Below are 21,960 nucleotides of genomic sequence, written 5' to 3' on the forward strand. Positions count from 1 at the left end.
GTACCAAATGTCGTTCATTTTGGTACTTTTCGTGCATTTATAGTGCGAATTTCCAATAACCCTTTGGTTCATCTTTCATACCCTACATCAGTGACAGTTATTCCAAATTTAAGAGTTCTAGTTCTACTGCTTTCTCAAATACAAAGGGTATCATATTTAGTACTTTTTAATGCTTTTCGTACCATTATAGTACGAATTGCCAAAAACCCAGCCTGACCCCTTCGGGAAAAAAATGACCCTTACCCTTACCCAAAATTTCAAGATTTTAGCTTCAACCGTTTCGTCTGGGCTTTGATAAAGTCAGTCAATTCCATCTAATTAATAGAGCCAGCGTCTCTATATATATATATATATATATATATATATATATATATATATATATATATATATATATATATATATATATATATATATATATATATATATATATATATATATATATATATATATATATATATATATATATATATATATTTATTTATATATATATATATATATATATATATCTTTGTCCGAATGGGCAATACAAGTCTCAATTTAAAAAAAAATGTTTCGGCATATTTAGTCCTTTGAACTTTAAATTATAATTATAATCATAGCGTGTATGATTGAATTCTTCCATAAAAACTTGTTATTGTTATGTGGAGCTCCACTAAATTAGCAAAGTGGTGTGGGGTATCATAAAGTCAGCCCCGCCCGACTTTAAGTCTTTCTTTACTGTTTTTTTTTTTTCAAATAACGTATCTATTTAAGACCTACGAGAAATATTTCATCTGTGCTTTGATTTCCTGCCAGCCATAGAATAGTCAACAAAGTTTTATGCCCCACTGTTCGGTGCGCTAAAATGTTCGCCCCAACGGAGGGGGACAGGCATAGACAAACAAATAAAAATTAATTTCTTCATTGATGACTTATGGAACTGCAGAAACAACAATGAATAGACACACAAACGGCAGCACTTCATATTTGTCCCCTGCCATTGGCATCACTGGATGAGGGAACGGCAAACTTCATTTCCTCCACATCTCCACAGTGAAAATGAATGAAAATGAAAATGAAAAACACACAAGAATTTTCTTTGCACTCCATAAAAATTTTATTATTGCTTTTCTTCTTCTTCGCCTCTATACAAAAACAAAAATGTTACTAATTCAACATTGAATCTACTTCCGGTAAAAAAAAAAAAAAAACAAAATCTTCAAAAGGGACAAATTATAAGTTTTTCACACTTTAGGTGTCATCGCCGCCGTCGCCGCCGCCGCCGCCGCTGCCATCGTTGAAGAGTGCACAAGAAACGCAAAAAGGTGGATAGTATAAAAAAATGATAACAACTCCTTCTTTCTCTTTCATTCATCTCATCGTTCGTTCATCGTCCCCTCTCTCTCTCTTAAGATTGTCGGGTCACAAAGAAGGCAACCACAATCATGAACAATGATGATCCATAAACATAGCCGGAACCCTTGGCCCAGGGAATCACTGTTTCATTGGCTTGCAAGAAATTGCAACCGTTACCCTCACAGGTGTAACAGTCGCTGGTGTCGGTGCAAACGCCATTCGACTGAGCGGTGGACAAACAGCCACGTTGGAACGATTGGGTGGTGTTCTTGTCATCACGACGAATGTAACATTTGTCACCCAATTTATAGGTGGGACAGACGGAGGGACGTGCCGAAATATCCAAAGAGCAGGTGCTGTTCAGGCTGCCGAAACATTGGATGCAGCTAAGACGATATTGGGGGAAAAGGGCCCCATTGCAGCCTTCCATAAAACTGCAGGTCATGCATTCCATGTTGTTGTTGCACGTCGACAATGTGGCATTGTCGAGCTCACTGGCACAGCCACGAATTGTGACACCATCTGAGGGGGGAAGAGGAGGAGGAAAGAAAGTTAGAATTTAGAAACATGTCCCCTTGAAGAAGTAACTCTAATCTGAGTATAGAAAATCTTTTGTAATAAGGTACTGCACAAGGCCTCCATTCTTGAAAACCTTTAGTACGGTACTTACCCACAATACGAACGTAACAGGTGGAGCTGCTATTGGTACATTGCTTGGCCAAGAAATTTTCCGGTTGTGTGGCACACTTGGGATCGTTGGACGAGTTACATTGTACGCAGGAATCTGAAAGAGAAGGGAATTGAAATTATTAAAAGGTTCTGAAATAAAAGAAAAAATTCTCGAGGAAAAGACATCCGTCCTTTAGAGAGATAATACAATTCTGTAGCGTAACATTATATTAAGAACAGAGAAAGCTATTTAATGTTATGAAAGAGAAGAGAGAGGAAAGAGCTCCATTAACTCCACTCTCTTTTATTCAAACAATTATCACGAATACATTCTGAGCGCGCCTTTCTAGTGGCAAATGCATGTGCATCCGTTAATAACATCGGTTATAAATTGTCAAAGACATGAAAATATAAAGATTAGATAAAATGCCGTTTTTTGTTTCGATCAAAGCATTAAAAACGTTAGAGAAATATGTTATTCCGAAATCGTCAAAACATGACGGAAATCCGCATATAAAAGCTTGGAAAATTATATGGCCTCAAAAATCTTTGTCAGATCATTCCCATGGACATATAATGGATAAAAATCAGCGAAATGCTAATGCAATGTCATGATATGATGACATAAAAATTTTATAACCTCCAACACAGAATGGAGGGTATATTAACTTTGTCATTCCGTTTGTAACACCTCGAAATATAAATTTTAGACCCCACAAAGTATATACAGGTTGAGATGAAAAAACTGCAACCAGCTTCAGACTGCTGTCATTTCTAAGACACTCGTCCGACAGCACATCAAGGAAGTGGACGGAAGGAAAAAGTAACATCAGCAGAAATGGTTCGAAAAGTAAAGAAGCGACTTGATCGCAACCCGCGTCGCCGAGATCGAAAAATTATTCGTGAGTAGAACATATCGCAATATTCCATTCGTCAAATATTGAAAAATAAGCTCGATGTAAAGCCATTGAAATTCCAAATGCGGCAAGAACTTACCCCGCAAAGAAAGAAAATAAACTCAAAAGAGCTTGGTGAACTGCCGAATTTGTTTTTCTCCGATGAGAAATCATTCGTTGTTTGTAAACAAACAAAATGATCGTGTTTACTTGCCAAAGAGGTCAGCTGAACTCAAGCACCGGCCATGGCGATGGTGTGGGCCGCCATAACAGCCGATGGTCGCTCTCCACTCGTATTAATCGACCGAGGCATTAGAATAAATGCCGAATATTATCGGCAAAATATTCTGGAGGGTGTATTAAAGCCTTGGGTAACCAAACTTTTTTGCTGCAGACCTTGGACATTCCAACAGGCACCATCACACTCAGCACGCGCCACCCAAGAATGGTTCCAAAATGAGGTTCCTCGCTTCATTTCCAGAGCAAAATAGCCACTAAAATCTCCGTATACCAATTCTTTGGACTATTGAGTCTGGAGTACTTTTAGAACAGACAGCAAGGTTAGCACTAAAAAATACGAAATTGTTGATCACACCAAGCAAGCATTTCGACGGGAATGGGCCAAAATACCGCAGAGCAACATTCGGGCAGCGTGTGACAATGGTGACCAATTCGAACAAATTTAAACTTATTCTAAAATTTGATGCTATTTCCGACATTTTTTGCTTTCATTCAATAAAATTTTGATGATTTTCGCCATATTTTTTACGGATTTGTCTAAAAATTGGTATTTGTAGGTCATAATAGGTTTTAGCTAGTGTGGCGCAATATTTTATGTTTAGGTCCCCGATTTTGTATAGTCTCGATATTCGGTTTTTTGTAAATTTTTACCACATTTTCCCAGGGATTTGTCTAAAAAATAGTATTTGTAGGTCATAGTAGGTTCTAGCTCGTGTGGCGCAACATTTTATGTATAAACCCACGTATTGTTATGGCGCCCATATAACGGTACCTACCGATATTCGGTATTTTTATGATTTTTACCAGATTTTCCCACGGATTTGTCTAAAAATGGGTATTTGCAGTTCGTAATGGGTTCTTGCTCCGGCAGCAGAACATTGAACATTTGTTTCTACATTTTCCTATAGCGTACATATAACGATACCCACCGATACTCGGTATTTTGATAATCCTATTCACAAGTACCTCACAATCCGTGAAGTATAAAATTGTCCATAGAGGGTCCCCTTTTGGTATACCCCACATATAAAGGGCTCACCCACTGTATGGTTTTTTGAGAAGTTTAACAGCATTTCAGTTTTACAGCAATTCAGATACTTTTATTTAAAATTTGTTTTCTTTACCCAGGGGTAAGGGTATAAAAAGTTCGGCTCGGACGAACTTAATGTTTTTTATACCCTACACCACAAGGTTATCAGGGTATTATGTCTTTGTGCATTTGTTTGTAACAGGCAAAAGGAAACGAGATAGACCCATAGTTCCTTTTGATGATCTGCATAGAATCACATTCTGAGTCGATTTATGCATGCCCGTCCGTCCGTCCGCCTGTCCATGTATTTTTGTGAACAAAGTACAGTTCGCATTTATTACCCGATCCAGTTGAAATTTTGCACAAAACATTTGTTTGACCCAAGGACGAACCCTATTGAAATTGGAGATAAGCGGTAAAAATTTAGATATAGCTACCATAAATATCTTTGTCCGATTTGCCTTTTATTGTGCACCAAATGTTTAATATCAGCCCGAATAGCATGGAATTTTGCACATACAATCAAATTAGGCCTGAAAATAAGTATACCAAATTTGATCGAAATCGGCTCAGATATAGCTATAGCTCCCATATATATTTTTCATCCGATTTGTTATTTTTGTTCTCCGCAGCCGTAATGTACACTCTGTAACAACAATATTTGGGGAAATATATCAAATACAGCTCAGAAATACATTTTCTAAAATTTATCGAGATCGGCTTAGATTTGGATATAGCTCCCATACATAACTTCGTCCGATTTACCTTTTATTGTGCACCAAACTTCTAATATTTGTCCAAAAGGGATGGAATTTGGCACTTACGACCGAATTGAGTCTAGAAGCTAGTATGTCAAATTTGGTGAAGATCGGTTCAGATATAGCTATAGCTCCCATATATACTGTTCATCCGATTTGTTATATTTGTTACCCACAGCCGTTCAGGGAAATATATCAAATACAGCTCAGAAATATTTGGGTATAGCTCCCATATATATTTTTATCCGATTTCAAATTAATTGTGCACCGAATGATCACTACCAGTCCGAATTTAAAAGATACAAATGCTTCGGCATATTTAGTCCTTTGAACTTTAAATTATAATTATAATCATAACGTGTATGATTGAATTCTCCCATAAAAAATTGTTACGCGGAGCTCGCCCGCCTGACTTTAAAACTTTCTTTACTGGTTTTTACTTGTTTAAGAAGAAGAAGACCTTTTACTGTCTTCTCCTCATAGAAGGTTTTCTATGTATAAAATGTCTATTTTTATTATTGTTATTATTTATATAATTTATTCTTTAAAAAAATGTTTGCTTTAAATACATCTCCCTGTTTTCACAGACAAAATCGCACAATGATTCATCGGCATAGATACAGTTTGGATAAACAGACGTATTTATTTAATATTGTATCTACTACCAAAACAAACCTCAAACAATCTGAGAGCAGACAATATTCCCTATTATGACTAATACACACAGTAATCTACTTTCCAAACGGTTATATAAACTATGTTGAACTCAGTACAAAAGTGTACCTACAAAGTGCCTCTAGAAATGGCCTTAGTTCTTTCTTTTCTATATTTATGTATTTATTTTGCTGTGTTTATTTACTAAACATTTTTTTTTTCAATATCGTACTATCTAGCCCGCAATCCACAACACCTTCACATGGCCATAGATTTATGTATGTACATATATATGTATGTACAGACATACGTATGTATGTGTATATCTACGTCTATGCAATTGAAATGATGTCAACAATTGAAAAGGTTTTATCAATATATTCGAGGTACCTATTTGTTATTTTTTCCGATCACTACCTTTTGATAAGATTAAATACACTCCTTTCTCTCTCTCTCCCCACTGCTCAATGCTTATCTGCAAAGACAGTTTAAATATTTGTTTTTTTTTTATTATTTATTAGTGGACAAATAGAGGCTAGAACATACATTTTGTGGTTTGGTGGTAACTAAGGGACTTTAAAAAGCCAAGACTGTACATGCCTAGAATGCTGAGTAAGAATTCTTGGAAAAGGTTCTATTTATATGGGATGAAATAAGTTTCAATAAATTTGTGATAAAATGATATTAATTGCAATGATCCTTAAAATCGATTGAAAGTTAAGAAAAAAAGAAGTAAAATAGTATTAGTCGATTTTTTCCGACAGATGTATACCCCCAGCCTTCAGTTATGTTTATTCAAACCGTTGACCCTTTATGGGGGAGGTTCCGAAGCAGTTGGCCAATATTTACCGATTCGTATCTGACCTAAAATCGATATAAATAATACACCGTGCCAGATTTGGACTACATCCTATAATTTATATAAGATATGTCCAAATTTTTGGAAAATGTGTAGCGGACCGAAGTATTCCATTTTTATGCATCATCTAATTCAGAATAAAATATTGGCATGGGCAAAATTACCACCTTTATGCAAAATCATAAATTCCATATTCTTTTCAGATTTCAGGTTGAGAGATATATTTAAATATAGCAAGTTGTAAAGAATCGCTGACTTGTTTCGCAATTACGACAGATATAAGTAATGAATATTGTGACGCTTTGTGGGTGAGGTACCAGAAGGGGTTGACAGATATCTACAGATTCACAACAGATCTTACTTTAGAAAAAATGTTTGGATATGTGAAATTAAAGAGGGTGGATATTTTATATGCGTTTTTCTTTTAAAAATTTTGAACCCTTCGTGGGGGAGGACCAGGTGAAGTGGACCGCTATATCCCAAATTCATCTGTCAGATCTGGTGTATGTAGAAATAGTTATTTCGAATTTTATGAACGTTTTGGCAATTCCAAATTTTGAACCCTTCGTGGGTGAGGTACCAGAAGGAATCTTTACTATCTTCATAACAGATCTTGTGTTAGCAAAAATACTTGAAAATGTTACATTTGAAGAGAGTTGAATGCTTATTTCGCTTTCTTTGACCATTTTGGTTTTTGGAAATCTTGAACCCTATGTGGAGGAGATACCAGAAAAAGTGGTCCAATCTCTACAAATTTTTATAACCGATCTTGTGATGATGAAAATATTGAGATATGCCAATATGTTAATTTCGCGTTTTATGAGTTTCATGAGTATTCAAAATTTTAAACCTATGTGGGGTAGGGACCAGAAGGTATCGGCCGATGCATGCCATCTTTACAGCAGATCTTGTGTTAGTAGAAATAATGGGATGTGTGAAATATGAAGAGAATCGGATGCTTATTTTGGATTTTATAAATGTTTTGGTTATTCAAAACTTCGACCCTTTGTTGTAGAGGTACCAGAAGGAATGGTCCGATCTCTACTATCTTTATAACAGATCTTGTGTTGATGGGCATATTGAGATGTACCAAGTCTGAATAAAATTGGATGATAATTTCGGGATCTATGAGCTTCGTGGAAATTCAAAACTTTGACCCCCTGTGAGGGAGGTACCAGAAGGAATGGTCCGATCTCTAACACCTCTATAACAGATCTTGTGTTGACGGAAATATTGAAATGTGCCAAGTCTAACTGGAATTGGATGTTAATTTGGTTTTTTGTGAGCTTCGTGAATGTTCGAAATGTTGACACCTTGTTGGGAAGGTACCAGAAGGAGTGTTCCGATATATTCCATCTTCACACCAGACCTTGGATTAATAAAAATATTGTGCTGTGTGTAATTTGAAGACAATCGAACACTTACATCACATTTTATAAGAGTTATAATTATTAAAAATTTTGAACCTTTGTGGGGGAGGTACTTGATGGAGTGAACCAATGTTGTTCATTTTCACACCAGACCTAGCACTGATGCAAATATTAGGATTTGCAAAGTTGGAGCAAAATCGGATTATCATTTCTCTTTTTGTGCAGAAAATATATTGTTTTTTGAAAATTTCGACCTTTTGTGTGGGAGGTACAAAAAGGATTGGGCCAATATATTCCATGTTCACACCAGATCTTGGGTTAATAAGAATATTGCGATGTGTTTACTTTGAAGAAAATCGGACGCTTACACCACATTTTATAAGAGTTATAATTATTTAAAATTTTTGACCATTTGTGGGGGAGGTACTTGATGGAGTGGGCCGATATTGTCCATTTTCACACCAGACCTAGCACCAATGCAAATATTAGGATTTGCAAAGTTGAAGCAAAATCGGATTATCAGAAAATATATATTTTTGAAAATTTCGATTTTTTTTTTTGGGGGGAGGTACCAGAAGGAGTGGACCAATATTGCCCATCTGCGAACTCGATCTAAGTTTGACAAAAATATTACGATGTACCAAGTTTGGATCAAATCGGATACTCGCTTCGAGAGTTATCGTGCGCCACAGCCAGACACACAGACAGATGAATGGACATCGCTAGATCGACTCCAAATGTCCTGAAACGGATTTGGTCCAAAGAGTCACCTAAGGTCTAAAACCGTTATTTCGTTGAGGTACGTTCTGGCCATATCAAATGATATATACCCTCTCTAGCCATGTGGGGTATAACAAGTTAAAAAGCAGTAATAGTCGGCCGGGCCAAACTTTGAATACCCTCCACCATTTGGAACGAATTTGGAAATTAAAAAAAAAATAAAATCCTTAAAAATTCTGTTAAATTTTAAAAATACCGAATATTGCTGTTATATTGGGGCCTATACGACGTGGACCTACATATGGCATTGTTTGCCATTAGCCATTACCATATTCAAATTCGAAACTTGAAATACAAAACCTGGAGCTGCATAGACAATTTTCTATCACAGACTGTAGATTCCATTACGAACTATAAATGCGTAATTTGAAAAAAATCCGGTGAATAATGACGCTAAAATTATCAAAATACCGAAAATAGGGAGGTAACGTTGTATGGGGGGCTATACGAAGACCTGGACCTGCACAGACAATTTTCTGTCTTAGGCGGTAGTATCCATTGCGAACTTAAAATACCAAATTTTAAACGATTCCGGTTAAAAATGTCGCTAAAATCATTAAAATAGCGAATATCGGGAGGCACCGTTATATGGGGGCCATACGAAGATCTGGACCTGCACAGACAATTTTCAGTCTTAGGCTGTAGTATCCATTACGAACTTCAAATATTAAATTTGAAACTATTCCGGTGAATAATGTCGCTAAAATCATCAAAATGCCGAATATAGGGAGGTACCATTATAGGGGGGCTATATGAAAACGTGGACCTACATGGCCCATTTACGAGCTTAAACTGCCTACTGGAAAAATAAACAAGTGTGCAAAATTTTAGCCTTCTATCTCAATTCGTTCGAAAGATAGCGTGAACAGACAGACAGACGGACATCGACTTAGACTTTTACGCCTATCAAGAATATATATACTTTGTTGGGTCTGACATGAGTATTTCGAGGAGTTACAAACGGAATGACAAAGTTAATATACCCTCCATAGTATGGTGGAGGGTATAAAAATGGATTATAGTATTAAAAAATTAAAAATATATTTTTGCAGTTCTGGAACAGAGCAAAAATTAATTTCCACCATCGATAATTATTCGCACCAAAATTTTTCGTCCTCGTCGTTGCCTTAAGAAGAATGATTGCAACATGTATTTATACTATAGGGCAGGTTATCGTTATTTCCTCTGTATCGAATTATTTCAAAAAATTGAAAGTGTTTTAACAACCATTTTCTCTATTCCAGAACTTGTTAGAATCCATAATTTTCTAATTTTTTCCGATGCCATAAAGGGAAAATCGGTTATCGCAGTAAAAACTTTTATATTCTTGCAGTTCTGGAACAGAACCAATAACGTGCATATATCCAAACTTCCAAAAGGTATATCAATATTTCACCATTTGAAAAAAAAATGGACCTTGTTCCCCATTTATTACGCACAACTTATAAAGATATTCTCTTCAATTGATAAGCGCGTATAAATACATCACACTACTTATGTGTAGACTTTTTCACAAACTTATGTCATTACTACGCTCTTCATTTTTAGACGCCTTGGGAGCATATATTTTTGTCCATTTTTCCAACACAAATATTTTCAAACGAATGACGTTTCTTAATTTCACAATTTTGATTCCAAAAAAAAAAAGGTACTCCACTTTAACACTTGAGGCTCATCAATCCACCAATGGAATGGTATTTTCCCTTTATTTTGATTTACAAAACTTAAAACTCAATATTACCGGAATAGGCATAAGCCAAGAACACAACGAAGACAATGCCAACGGACAGTAGGAAACGCATTTTTACTTGTCTTCTTTTTTCGGATTTTAATCGTTCGTTTTAAGCTCAACACTCGCCTCTGCACTTGTGATGCGATGAAAATACGGAGTTTAACTGAAATACAAATGAAAATGTTCGACTTTTCTACCATCGACTGACGATCGTTAAAATACGACAGAGTCGAGTAATCTTATCATCAGTTATTTGTTTCGCTGATAATTGGCCGGATCCGTCGGCAAACGGCGTTTGCAAGAGGCAAACAGTGTTTTCGGTCGCGATACAAATTGAATCGAACAGCTAAGGTGAGATTCCAACTCCAAATAGATATATGACTCAAATATGGGTGTTTTTTTTTGTAAATAAACAGTTGTTAGAGATTAATCATCGACATAGGTTGTGTTAGCATTGACGAATTTGTGATAAGCTAGAGGTTTGTGGATATAATTTTGGTAATAATTGATATTTTACAAGAGTCGATGTTGATAAGGTAGAATGCCTAATTCACTAAACCAAACCTTAAGAGCGAATATAAATCATTTGGTGCTGTCAAAAATTAGTCACATTCAAATAACGGTACTAGACCCATATATATGTTTGGGCTCAATTCGTCCCAGGAAACTTGGAATTGACAAAGCCATATGCTGCAATGCCCATCCAAAAAGAATATAAAATCGAAATTCGAAACTTTTTATACCGACAGGAACATGGCTAGAGAGGGTATTATATATCATTTGATACGGCCAAAACGTGCCCTAATCGAAATAACGGTTTTAGACCATAGGTCTCATTAAACCAAATCTGTTTCAGGGCATATGCAGTCGATCTAGCAATGTCCGTTCGTCTGTCTGTCTGGCTGGCTGGTGCGCACGATAACTCTCGAAGGGAGTATACGATTTGGTCCAAACTGGGTACATCGTCATATTTTTGTCAAACTTAGATCGAGTTCGGAGATGGGCAATATCGGTCCTTCTGGTACCTCCCACACAAAAAGTCGACATTTTCAAGGAAAATATTGTACTGCATAGAGAGAGAAACGATAATCCGATTTTACTCCAACTTTGCAAATCTCAATATTTGCGTCAGTTCTAGGTCAGGTGCGAAAATGGGCAATATCGCTCCACTCCATCAAGTACCTCCCCCAGAAATGGTCAAAATTTTGAATAATTACAACTCTCATAAAATGTGATGTAAGAATCCGATTGTCTTCAAATTTCACTCATCCCAATATTTATATTAACCCAAGGTCTGGCGTAAAGATGGAATGTATCAGTCAACTCCCTCTAGTACCTCCCCCACAAATGGTCAAAATTTTCAAAAAATATTTTTGCACAAAAAGAGAAAGGATAATCCGATTCTGCTCCAACTTTGCATATCCTAATATTTGCGTCAGTGCTAAGTCAGGTGTGAAAATGGACAATATCGGTCCACTCCATCAAGTACCTCACCCACAAATTGTCAAAATTCTGAATAATTGCAACTCTCATAAAATGTGATTTAATAATCCGATTGTCTTCAAATTTCACACATCCCAATATTTTTATGAATCCAAGATCTGTCATTAAGACGGAATATATCGGTCTACTCCATCAAGTACCTCCCCCACAAAGGGTCAAAATTTGGAATATCCATTAGGCTCATAAAACGCAAAATTAACATCCGATTCCATTCAAATTTGGCACATATCAATATTTCTATCAACACAAGATCTGTTATAAAGATGGTAGAGATCGGACCATTCCTTGTGGTACCTCCCCAACAACGGGTCAATGTTTTGAATAACAAAAACGATCATAATATCCGAAATAAGCATCAGGTTCTCCTCAAAGTACACACATCACAATGTTTGTATTAACTCAAGGTCTGGTGTGAAATTGGAATACATCGGTCTACCCCTTCTGGTACCTCCCCAAAAAGGGGTCAACACTTTGAGTACCCGTGAAGTTCATAAAACGCGAAATTAACATCCGATTCCATCCAGACTTCGTACATCTTCATATTTCCATCAACACAAGATCTGTTGTAAAGATGGGAGGGATCGTAGCATTTCTTCTGGTACCCCCACCCCCCTTCAACTTCACAGTTTGGGGCGGTTTATGGGCAGGACAATTAAAATATAGATTTCAAGTTTTTATACCCTTCAGCATCCTATGGAGGGTATATTAACTTGTCATTCCGTTTGTAACTCTTCGAAATACTCATGTCAGACCCAACAAAGTATATATATATTCTTGATCAGCGCAAAATTCTAAGTCGATTTAGCGATGTCCGACTGTCCGTCTGTCTGTCTATCTTTCGAACGAATTGAGATAGAAGGCTACAATTTTGTACACATGTTTATTTTTTCAGTAGGTAGGTTATGTTCGTAAATGGGCCATGTAGGTCCACGCCTTCGTATAGCCCCATATAACGGTACCTCCCGATATTCGGTATTTTGATGATTTTACCGACATTATAATCGGAATTTGGTATTTGAAGTTCGCAACGGATAGTACAGCCTAAGACAGAAAATTGTCTGTGCAGGTCCACGTCTTCGTAAGGCCCCCATATAACGGTGCCTCCCGATATTCGGTATTTTAATGATTTTAGCGACATTTTTAACCGGAATCGTTTAAAATTTGGTATTTGAAGTTCGTAATGGATACTACAGCCTATGTCAAAAAATTGTCTGTGCAGGTCCAGGTCTTCGTATAGCCCCCCATACAACGTTACCTCCCTATATTCGGTATTTTGATAATTTTAGCGTCATTATTCACCGGAATTTTTTCAAATTACGCATTTAGAGTTCGTAATGGAAACTACAGTCTGTGACAGAAAATTGTCTATGCAGATCCCGGTCTTCGTATAGGCCCCATATACCAGTACCTCCCTATATTCGGTATTTTGACGAGTTTAGGCACAATACTCACCGAAATTGTTTGAAATGTCGTATTTAAAGTTCGTAATAGATGCTATAGCCTGTGACAGAAAATTGTCTATGCTGGTCCAGGTCTTCGCCCAGCTCCGATATAACGGTACCACCCTATATTCGGTATTTTGACGAGTTTAGGTACAATACTCACCGAAATTGTTTGAAATGTCGTATTTGAAGTTCGTAATGGATGCAGGTCTTCGCCCAGCTCCGATATAACGGTACCTCAATATATACGATATTTTGATGATTTTAGCTACATTATTCACCGTTCATTTCAAGTTCCGAATTTGAATTTGGCTTTGACTTATGACAAACAATGCCTGTGTGGGTCCACGTCGTATAGACACCAATAAAACGGCTATATTCGGTATTTTTAAAATATTGACAGAATTTTTTAAAGATTTTTTTTCCAAATTCGTTCTAAATGGTGGAGGGTATTCAAAGTTCGGCCCGGGCTTTTTAACTTGTTTTTTTTTAACTTTCCTATAGCCTTTATTAACATATTTTACTTTTTCATAAAAATAATATTTTTTTAAAAAAACTCCTTTTAGAGTTTTATGGCGGTCACAACAAGGCATTAAAATATGGGTTATTTTTTTTTTCATTTTCAAATTAGCTGACAAATGTTGCGGGATATTTATGAATAAATATATTTACAACATTTTAGTGCTAGTCTAAAATTTTCGATTTTGTTCCTCGATCGATACAAAACCCATAGATTTATTGTGGCTAGTCTAAACAAAACCTATAGCGAGGCCGGGTTTCTTTATCTGACTTCAAATCACTGTGATGTAGCATCCACATATTTTTATGCTGGTTTGTTGTCATTTCTACTCAAACTATTTGAATTCATTTGTGATTGCATTGTTTTCCAATTAAGTGATTCCATTCAATACCAAGAAGTCACCTAGTTCCAATTCGCAGAGAAATTTTATGGAGTGCTCAAGTTGATCTCAAAAATATACAAAGATTTGAGTGCGAGTTTGATTTTAGAATTTAATATTTACTATTATTTATTCGAAGATATTGGGGCTGCGGATATTTGCAAAATATATTTTGTCCTAACATTCATTATGTCTTGATGCTCGACTAATACCATAATGGTAATTAAAACAAACAATTATAAACATGTGAGTTGTGAACAAGACTCCTGCGTTAAAGAAACCAAAAATTTGAGATAAACAACAAATTTCATAACAATAACCTGTTTTCATAAATAATATTGAAAAAAAAACAAGTTAAAAAGCAGTAAGTTCGGCCGGGCCGAACTTTTAATACCCTCCACCATTTGCAACGAATTTGGAAATTTTCAAAAAATAAAATCCTTAAAAAATTCTGTTAAAATTTTAAAAATACCGAATATAGCCGTTATTTTGGGGTCTATACGACGTGGACATACATAGGCATTGTTTGTCATAAGCCATTACCATATTCAAATTCGAAACTTGAAATAAACGGTGGATAATGTAGCTAAAATCATCAAAATACCGAATATAGGGAGGTACCGTTATATGGGGGCTATACGAAGACGTGGACCTGCACGGATAATTTTCCGTCTTAGGGTGTAGTATCCATTTTGAACTTCAAATACCAAATTTGAAACAATTCCCGTGAATAATGTCGCTAAAATCATCAAAATACCGAATATAGGGAGGTACCGTTATATGGGGGCTATATGAAAACGTGGACCTACATGGCCCATTTACGAGCTTAACCTGCCTACTGGAAAAATAAACATGTGTGCAAAATTTTAGCCTCCTATCTCAATTCATTGGAAAGATAGCGTGATTACAACAGACAGACGGACAGACAGACAGACGGACAGACAGACAGACAGACATCGCTAAATCGACTTAGAATTTTACGCTGATCAAGAATATATATACTTTGTTGGGTCTGATATGAGTATTTCGAGGAGTTACAAACGGAATGACAAAGTTAATATACCCTCCATAGTATGGTGGAGGGTATAAAAACAAGTTTAAAAGCATCTGCCGGTTTTGCCGACAGATGTATGCCCTCAGCCAATGTTCGATTATTTAAATACATTTTGACTTCTGTTATGATTATTCAAATTGTTGACCCTCTATGGAGTGGGTTCCGAAGAAATGCGGCAATATTGTCCATTTCGTATCGGACCTAAATAAATATGATATAAATATTGCGACCGGTCAGATTTGGACTCTATTGGTTACTTCCTTCACTTTATATGAGATATGTATTAATTTAAAAAAAAAATTTAAATGTGCGTGAGGTTCCAGATATTGTCGATCGAAGAATTCCTTTTTTATGCTGCATAATATTGGTATGGACAAAATTTCAAGAACATTTTCAAACAATTTTACGCGAAATCATCTAATTCCATATTCATCTCAGATTTCTGGTTGAGTGAAATATTTAGATATAGGAAGTTGTAAAGAATCGCTGACTTGTTTCTCAAGTTATGACAGACAAAAGTATCGAAAATTGTGATCCTTTGCGGCTGGGGTACTAGAAGGGGCTCGCAGGTATATATCACCTTCACAGCAGATCTTGTGTTAGCAAAAATGTTTGCATGTGTGAAATTTGAAAAGAGTTGGATGTTTCAAGCGTTTTGGTTATTTTAAAACGTTGACCCTTTGTGGGGCAGGTACCAGAAGAAATGTTCCGATCGCTACCATCTTTCTAACAGATCTTGTGGTGATGGAAATATTGAGATGTACCAAATCTAAATGGAATCGGATATTAATTTCACCTTTTTATGAGCTCCATAGATATTCAAAATTTTTACCCTTTATGTGTGGGAGGTACCAGAAGAAGTGGTCCGATATATTCCAACCAGACATTGAGTAAATAAAAATATTGTGATGTGTGTAATTTGAAGACAATCGGAGTCTGTTTTCACATTTTATAAAAGTTATAATTATTTCAAATTACCTATGCAGGTCCATGTCGTCGTATAGACCCTTTTTAACGGATATTTTTCAAAAAATAGTTTTTTTTTAAGGGAGTGGACCGATATTGCCCACCCCCGAACTTGATTTTAGTTTTGTGAATAATATAACGATGTACCAAGTTTGGACCAAATCGGATACTCCCTTCGACAGTTATCATGCGCACCAGACAGACGAATGACTCCAAATGTCCTGAAATGGATTTGGCCTAAAGAGACCTAGGGTCTAAAATCGTTATTTCGATTAGACACGTTTTGGCCGTATCAAATGATATATATACCCTCTCTAGCTATGTGGCTGAGGATACAATTATACAAATTAATGCTTAGTTGAAGGTTCTGGAATATACATTCCGTTCTTTTTTTCCTAGTTCAAAATGTTGAAAATCACCAAAAATGCACCACGTTTTTCTTTATGACTTACTGATGTGATATACTCAGTTCAAATCATAAAATATAATAAAATAACGGGAAAGTACCTAAATAAAAAAAAAACAACCCAATCAAGTGGCACCTTATTCCAAAATTATGGAGGTATTTGAATTTCTTCAAATCTAATATTAATCACTATTTAATAAAACCATAAAATATCGCAAAATATGTTATTCCCAGAAAAAAATATGATATCACTGCAAATATTTCATTCATGTTTGAAATTCCATTGACGATATTATCAGTTGGAATACACTTGCATCGTAAAATACAAAATCGCTTTTATGAGTCACTCATATATATATCTATATCGACTCCACACCAACCACCTGTCATTCAAACACCCATCAAAGGTTTGCCATTGTCTGGTGGTAGGTCGGGTTCGAAATGATTTGATTTGTGTTAATACATTTGAAACCTTCTGAACGATATGATGTCTTTAAATAAATAATGAATAATAAGTACTGGCATTCACAACGGCTCTGGGTAAAATTTCAACGTACTAATAATTATATCTATACATAAGTCCCTCTAATCGGGTGTGGTGGCCTTTTGTAGTCGATATGAAATAGACTTATTGAGGAATTTACAAAACTAATGATAAGATACAAAAAATATAGCAATTATAGAGTATTTTTCATACTTTCTGCACAGTAGGCGAAAATGGTGTAACTTGCAGTGGGAACGTAAGCAGGGTGGGGGCACAATGAGCAATGTATGGAAATTGGTGAATGGGGCCTAAATAAATGCTGTGTTATGGTAATACTAGTAAAAAAAGGAGATGAAAATTTTTCAACATCAAAATTTTCTCTGGCAATAAAAAAATGTTCTGTTCCAGAACCCCCTAGAATCTACTACTTTTGCTATTTTATTCAATATCATAGAGGGAAAATCGGTTATCGTAGTAAAAATGTTTACATACTTGCAGTTGTGGAACAGGCCAGTCAAAAAGACTTTTATATACTCTAACCTTTACCCAAATACGTCGGACGCACCAAATTTCAAAGTTGAACAATTTCAACATTGGCAATTGAATAAGTTATTTATTTATTTATTATTATTTTTTTTTATTATTTATTTATTTATTTATTTTTTTTTTTTTTTTTTGGAAAATAAATATTTTTGAAAATATGTGGATGTTTGTAATTGGAAAAAATAGAACAAATTTAAAAAATTAACAACTTTTACGGTATTAGTTGGTAGATGTTGAGACATGGACCTGGCGTATTTGAGTAGTAATATGGTTAAGTGAAAAGGTAAAGTCATTTCAAATAAGCACCTCCATCTCTGCAGTTTCTGTAATTTACCTTTTCAAATTTCACTGCCCAGAAAATAGGTTCCCTTTTCTGATTTCTAAATATGTAATGGATTTATAAATATCAATTTTGACAATGAAATGTTGTCAAATTAATAATTTTGAAAAAAAAAGTTGTAAAAATATTTTTTTTTACCCAAGTGGCGAGATCGTAAGCTCAACAGAAGAGGAACCAAGGAATTAAATAAAACAAAATTTCTTTTGGAAAATCTTGTAAATCTTACAACCGCACTTTTTTGTCATAGGAGTTATTTTTAAAATAACTTCTGGGGAGAATATCCCAGACAAAAAGCAAAGAAACTGACGAGGATTGGTGGCTCTTTCCGAAACCTAGGTATTCCCTGCCTTACCCACTGGTAAACATTAACATCGATCTCCACTAATAAACAAACGTTGTTTTTATAAAAACAACAATAAACGGATTAAGCCTGACCATTTTGCGACAACAAAGATTTCTGAAATATTTTACTCATCATTATACCCTCAGCCATTTGATACGGCCAAAACAGGTCTCATCGATATAACGGTTTTAGACCCTAGGCCCTAGGTGTTTGAACCAAATCCGTTTCAGGACATTTGGAGTCGATCTAGTAATGTCCGTCCGTTTCTCTGGCTGGTGCGCACGATAACTCTCAAAGAGAGTATCCGATTTAGACCAAACTTGGTATATCGTAATATTATTATCAAACTTAGATCGAGTTGGGAGATGGGCAATATCTGCTCACTCCCCCACAAAAGGTCGAAATTTTCAAGAAAATATTTTACTGCACAAAAAGAGAACTGATAGTCCGATTTTGCACCAACTTTGCAAATCTTAATATCTGCAGCAGTGCAAGGTCAAGTGCGAAAATGGACAATAACGGTCCACTCTATCAAATACCTTCCCCACATAGGTTACATTTTTGAATAATTATAACTTATAAAATGTGACGGTCCGCTCCTTCTTGTACCTCCCACACAACGGGTCAAAATTTTGAATATCCATGGAGCTCATAAAACACGAAATTTATATCCGATTCCATTCAGACTTGACACATCTCAATATTTCCATAAACACAAGAGCTGTTATTAAGATGGTACTTCCCCCACCAAGGGTCAAAGTTTTGAATAACCAAAACAATTATAAAATCCGAAATAAGGATCCAGTTCTCTTTTATTTCACACATCCCATTGTTTCTGCTAACAAAAGATATGCTGTGAAGATGGTCCACTCTTTGTGGTATCTCTCCTACAAAGGGTCAAAATTTTAAATATCCTTGAAACTCATTAAACCTGTAATTAACATCCAATTTCATTCCGACTTGGTACATCTGAATGTTTCCATCAACGCAAGATTAAAAAGATGGTAGAGATCGAGCCATTTCTTCTAGTACCTCCTCCACATTGAATTCAAGATTTTGAAAAACAATTTTTTTCAAATTTCACACTTGTGAAGATTATATATCTGCGGACCCGTTCTGAGGTTCAAAATTTTCAATACTTTTATCTGTCATAACTTTGGAAAGAAGTCAGCGATTCTTTACAACTTGCTATATCTAAATATTTCTCTCAACCAGAAACTGAGATGAATGTGGAATTTATGATTTCGCATAAAATTTGATATAAATGTTCGATTTTCTTTTAATTTTGCTCATATCAATACATTAATCTGCATTAGATGAAGTATAAAAATTGAATATTTCGGTCTACTATATCTCGTGTCTCACGCACATTTTAACATTTTCTAAAAATTAAATTATTTCTAAAGCGAAGGAAGTAACCAATATAGTCCATATCTGGCACGTCACAATATTTATATCATTTTTTTTTTTTGGTCCGACAATATTGGCCCATTCCTTCGGAACCTACTAAATAGAGGGTCAACAATTCCAATAATCATAACAGAAGAAAAAATCGAACATTGGTTGAGAGTATAAATCTATCGGCATAACCGACAGATACTTTTTAACTTGTTGTAACCATCGTCCTCGTCTTGGTATAGCCCCCATATAATGGTACCTCCAAATATTCGCTATTTTTATTATTTCAGAGACATAGAACGGAATTGTTTCAAATTTCGTATTTCAAATTCGTAATGGGTACTACTGTCCATGTCTTCGTTTATCCCCCATTTAACGTACCTTTCTTTAATCGGCATATTGGTGATTTTATCGAATCGTTTCAAATTTCGTATTTAAGTTCTTAATGGGTAGTACAATCCATGGTACAATGATATCAAGGTAGGGCTATGATACCATATGATTTCAATTTTTATATTTTCTTGGCTTAATATGCCATCTTTATTTGTTTATGTATGTGTTTTCTTTTCAATAACAAAAAAAAATTGTTCAGAAAACATTCAAATTCGGATGTTTTCAAAATGTTTATTGCATCGTATGCATTGACAAAATCTAGAGTTTTTGTAGCGAAATAATCCTTTAGAGATATATAGAACCTGGTTTTGAAAAGAAGTGTTGACCTTTCATTCAGTTTTCGCGGTTTTCAATTATTTATTCAAAATAAATGCAACAAGTTGTTTGATTTTTTATTGTTTTGATACTAATTCTGACATTACAAGCCAAACAGGTAGATCTCTATACTTGCAATTTTTTCAAAGTTGACCTACCTTCTCTTCATTGTATCATGGTACAATCTAAGACATGAAATTGCGTATACAGGTCCATGTCCTCATATAGCATCTATTTATCAATGTCCACCGATATTCAGTATATTGATGATTGACATTATTTACCGGAATCGTTTCAAATTTCGTATTTAAAGTTTTTTTTAATTTTCATTTTCAGCAGATATTACCTGCTTTATAACTTGTATATTTGCTCTGTTCTCGAACCTGTAAGAATCTACTAGTTTTGCAATTTATTTCGTATTAAATATATAGAAATCGATAGTCGTAGTAAAAATAATAAAAATAATTATATTCTTGCAGTTCTGGAACAGAGCAATTATATCCAGTATCAATGTGGAATATATCGACAAAGACAAATGAATATTTAGACAACGGAAAGTTTGTTTTGTCTTTTTATGCAGGTGGCTCTCATTGCGTTTTACAATGCCAACATACTGATTGACGCAGTCGATCTACTCAAATGGAGTGACTTCTATATTTTAACACATACCCCTGAAATGATATAACCGACATCTGCTGATCAGAGTTTTTACAATGATAAGCGGTGAGAGTATTCTGTTGGCTATATTTTCAGTTGTCTATGACATCGATTTAAAATTTGGCTTAACTCTAGTTTAGTAAAAACTCTTCAATTTTTTCCAGTGGTAGGTATTTTACCCTGATCCCGGGAAACTATTTTTTTCTTGGGGGACGGACCCGGGACCCCAGATTTTTGACCCCAAAGTCCGGGTTCAGGACCCCGACTAGACCCGGATCCAATTACCCTATATACAATATAGGTATCGTTGGCTTATGAAAATACCTATCCAACAAGTGGTCACATGATGGGGTAAGTGGTCGGAAGTTATAGTTAAATTATCGATTTTTTGACCCATATTTTGTATAAATCCCCCAAAAAGGTCCCATTATGGGGGGTCGACAACATTGATGGCAATTTATAGCTGATACTCTTACCTTTCCAAAATGCTACAATTTGTGCTAATACTTTTACTGAGTCCAGAGATATGGGACTTTCCATCCGCATAACCCGATTCGGCCAGCATTGGAACCGTTTTTATAATTTCACTTCTACCTCTAATTTCTACCACTGTACAGCTATTTCGTGCAACAGTATCAATAGAAAAAAACTATAATTAGATATTCCCTCTTAAAATAAAGTATCGATAATGACATCGATTGCTTGCCACCTCTAGTGTGAAATTTATTTAATAACACTGGCAATGGAAAACGATAGTAGCGATTAGTTCCCCATTCTTTAGTAAAGATGTTCATTTTTCTCACGTCTCATTCGTAAACAACAGAGTACCCCGAGTCTTTGCTTTCTGTTTATTTTTTATCGGGTATTCCTTTGTGGCTTTCATATTCATTTCTT

The 21,960-nt window shown here is 35.4% G+C and overlaps 1 protein-coding gene across 1 annotated transcript; it reads right to left on the reverse strand.

Annotated features, from left to right (window-relative positions):
• Positions 1-1,072: 1,072 nt before the first annotated feature.
• LOC131807066 (uncharacterized) lies at positions 1,073-10,500 on the reverse strand. Its single transcript, XM_059132090.1, has 3 exons — positions 10,333-10,500; positions 2,006-2,119; positions 1,073-1,857 (listed from the first exon to the last, which is right to left on the reverse strand). The coding sequence occupies exons 1-3, from the start codon at positions 10,391-10,393 to the stop codon at positions 1,388-1,390; spliced, it is 645 nt and encodes a 214-aa protein (XP_058988073.1). The 5' UTR covers positions 10,394-10,500; the 3' UTR covers positions 1,073-1,387.
• Between the last annotated feature and the right edge of the window lie 11,460 nt (positions 10,501-21,960).

Source organism: Musca domestica, unplaced genomic scaffold (genome assembly GCF_030504385.1).
Source record: "Musca domestica strain aabys unplaced genomic scaffold, Musca_domestica.polishedcontigs.V.1.1 95, whole genome shotgun sequence".
NCBI classification, from domain to species: domain Eukaryota; kingdom Metazoa; phylum Arthropoda; class Insecta; order Diptera; family Muscidae; genus Musca; species Musca domestica.

Excerpts from the sequence above, each read along its gene's own strand:
- LOC131807066 (XM_059132090.1), bottom strand. The coding sequence starts at position 10,393 with ATGCGTTTCCTACTGTCCGTTGGCATTGTCTTCGTTGTGTTCTTGGCT. Across the intron at positions 2,120-10,332 it reads CTTGGCTTATGCCTATTCCG|ATTCCTGCGTACAATGTAAC; the intron begins GTAATATTGAGT and ends CTTCTCTTTCAG. Across the intron at positions 1,858-2,005 it reads CTGTTACGTTCGTATTGTGG|ATGGTGTCACAATTCGTGGC; the intron begins GTAAGTACCGTA and ends TTCCCCCCTCAG.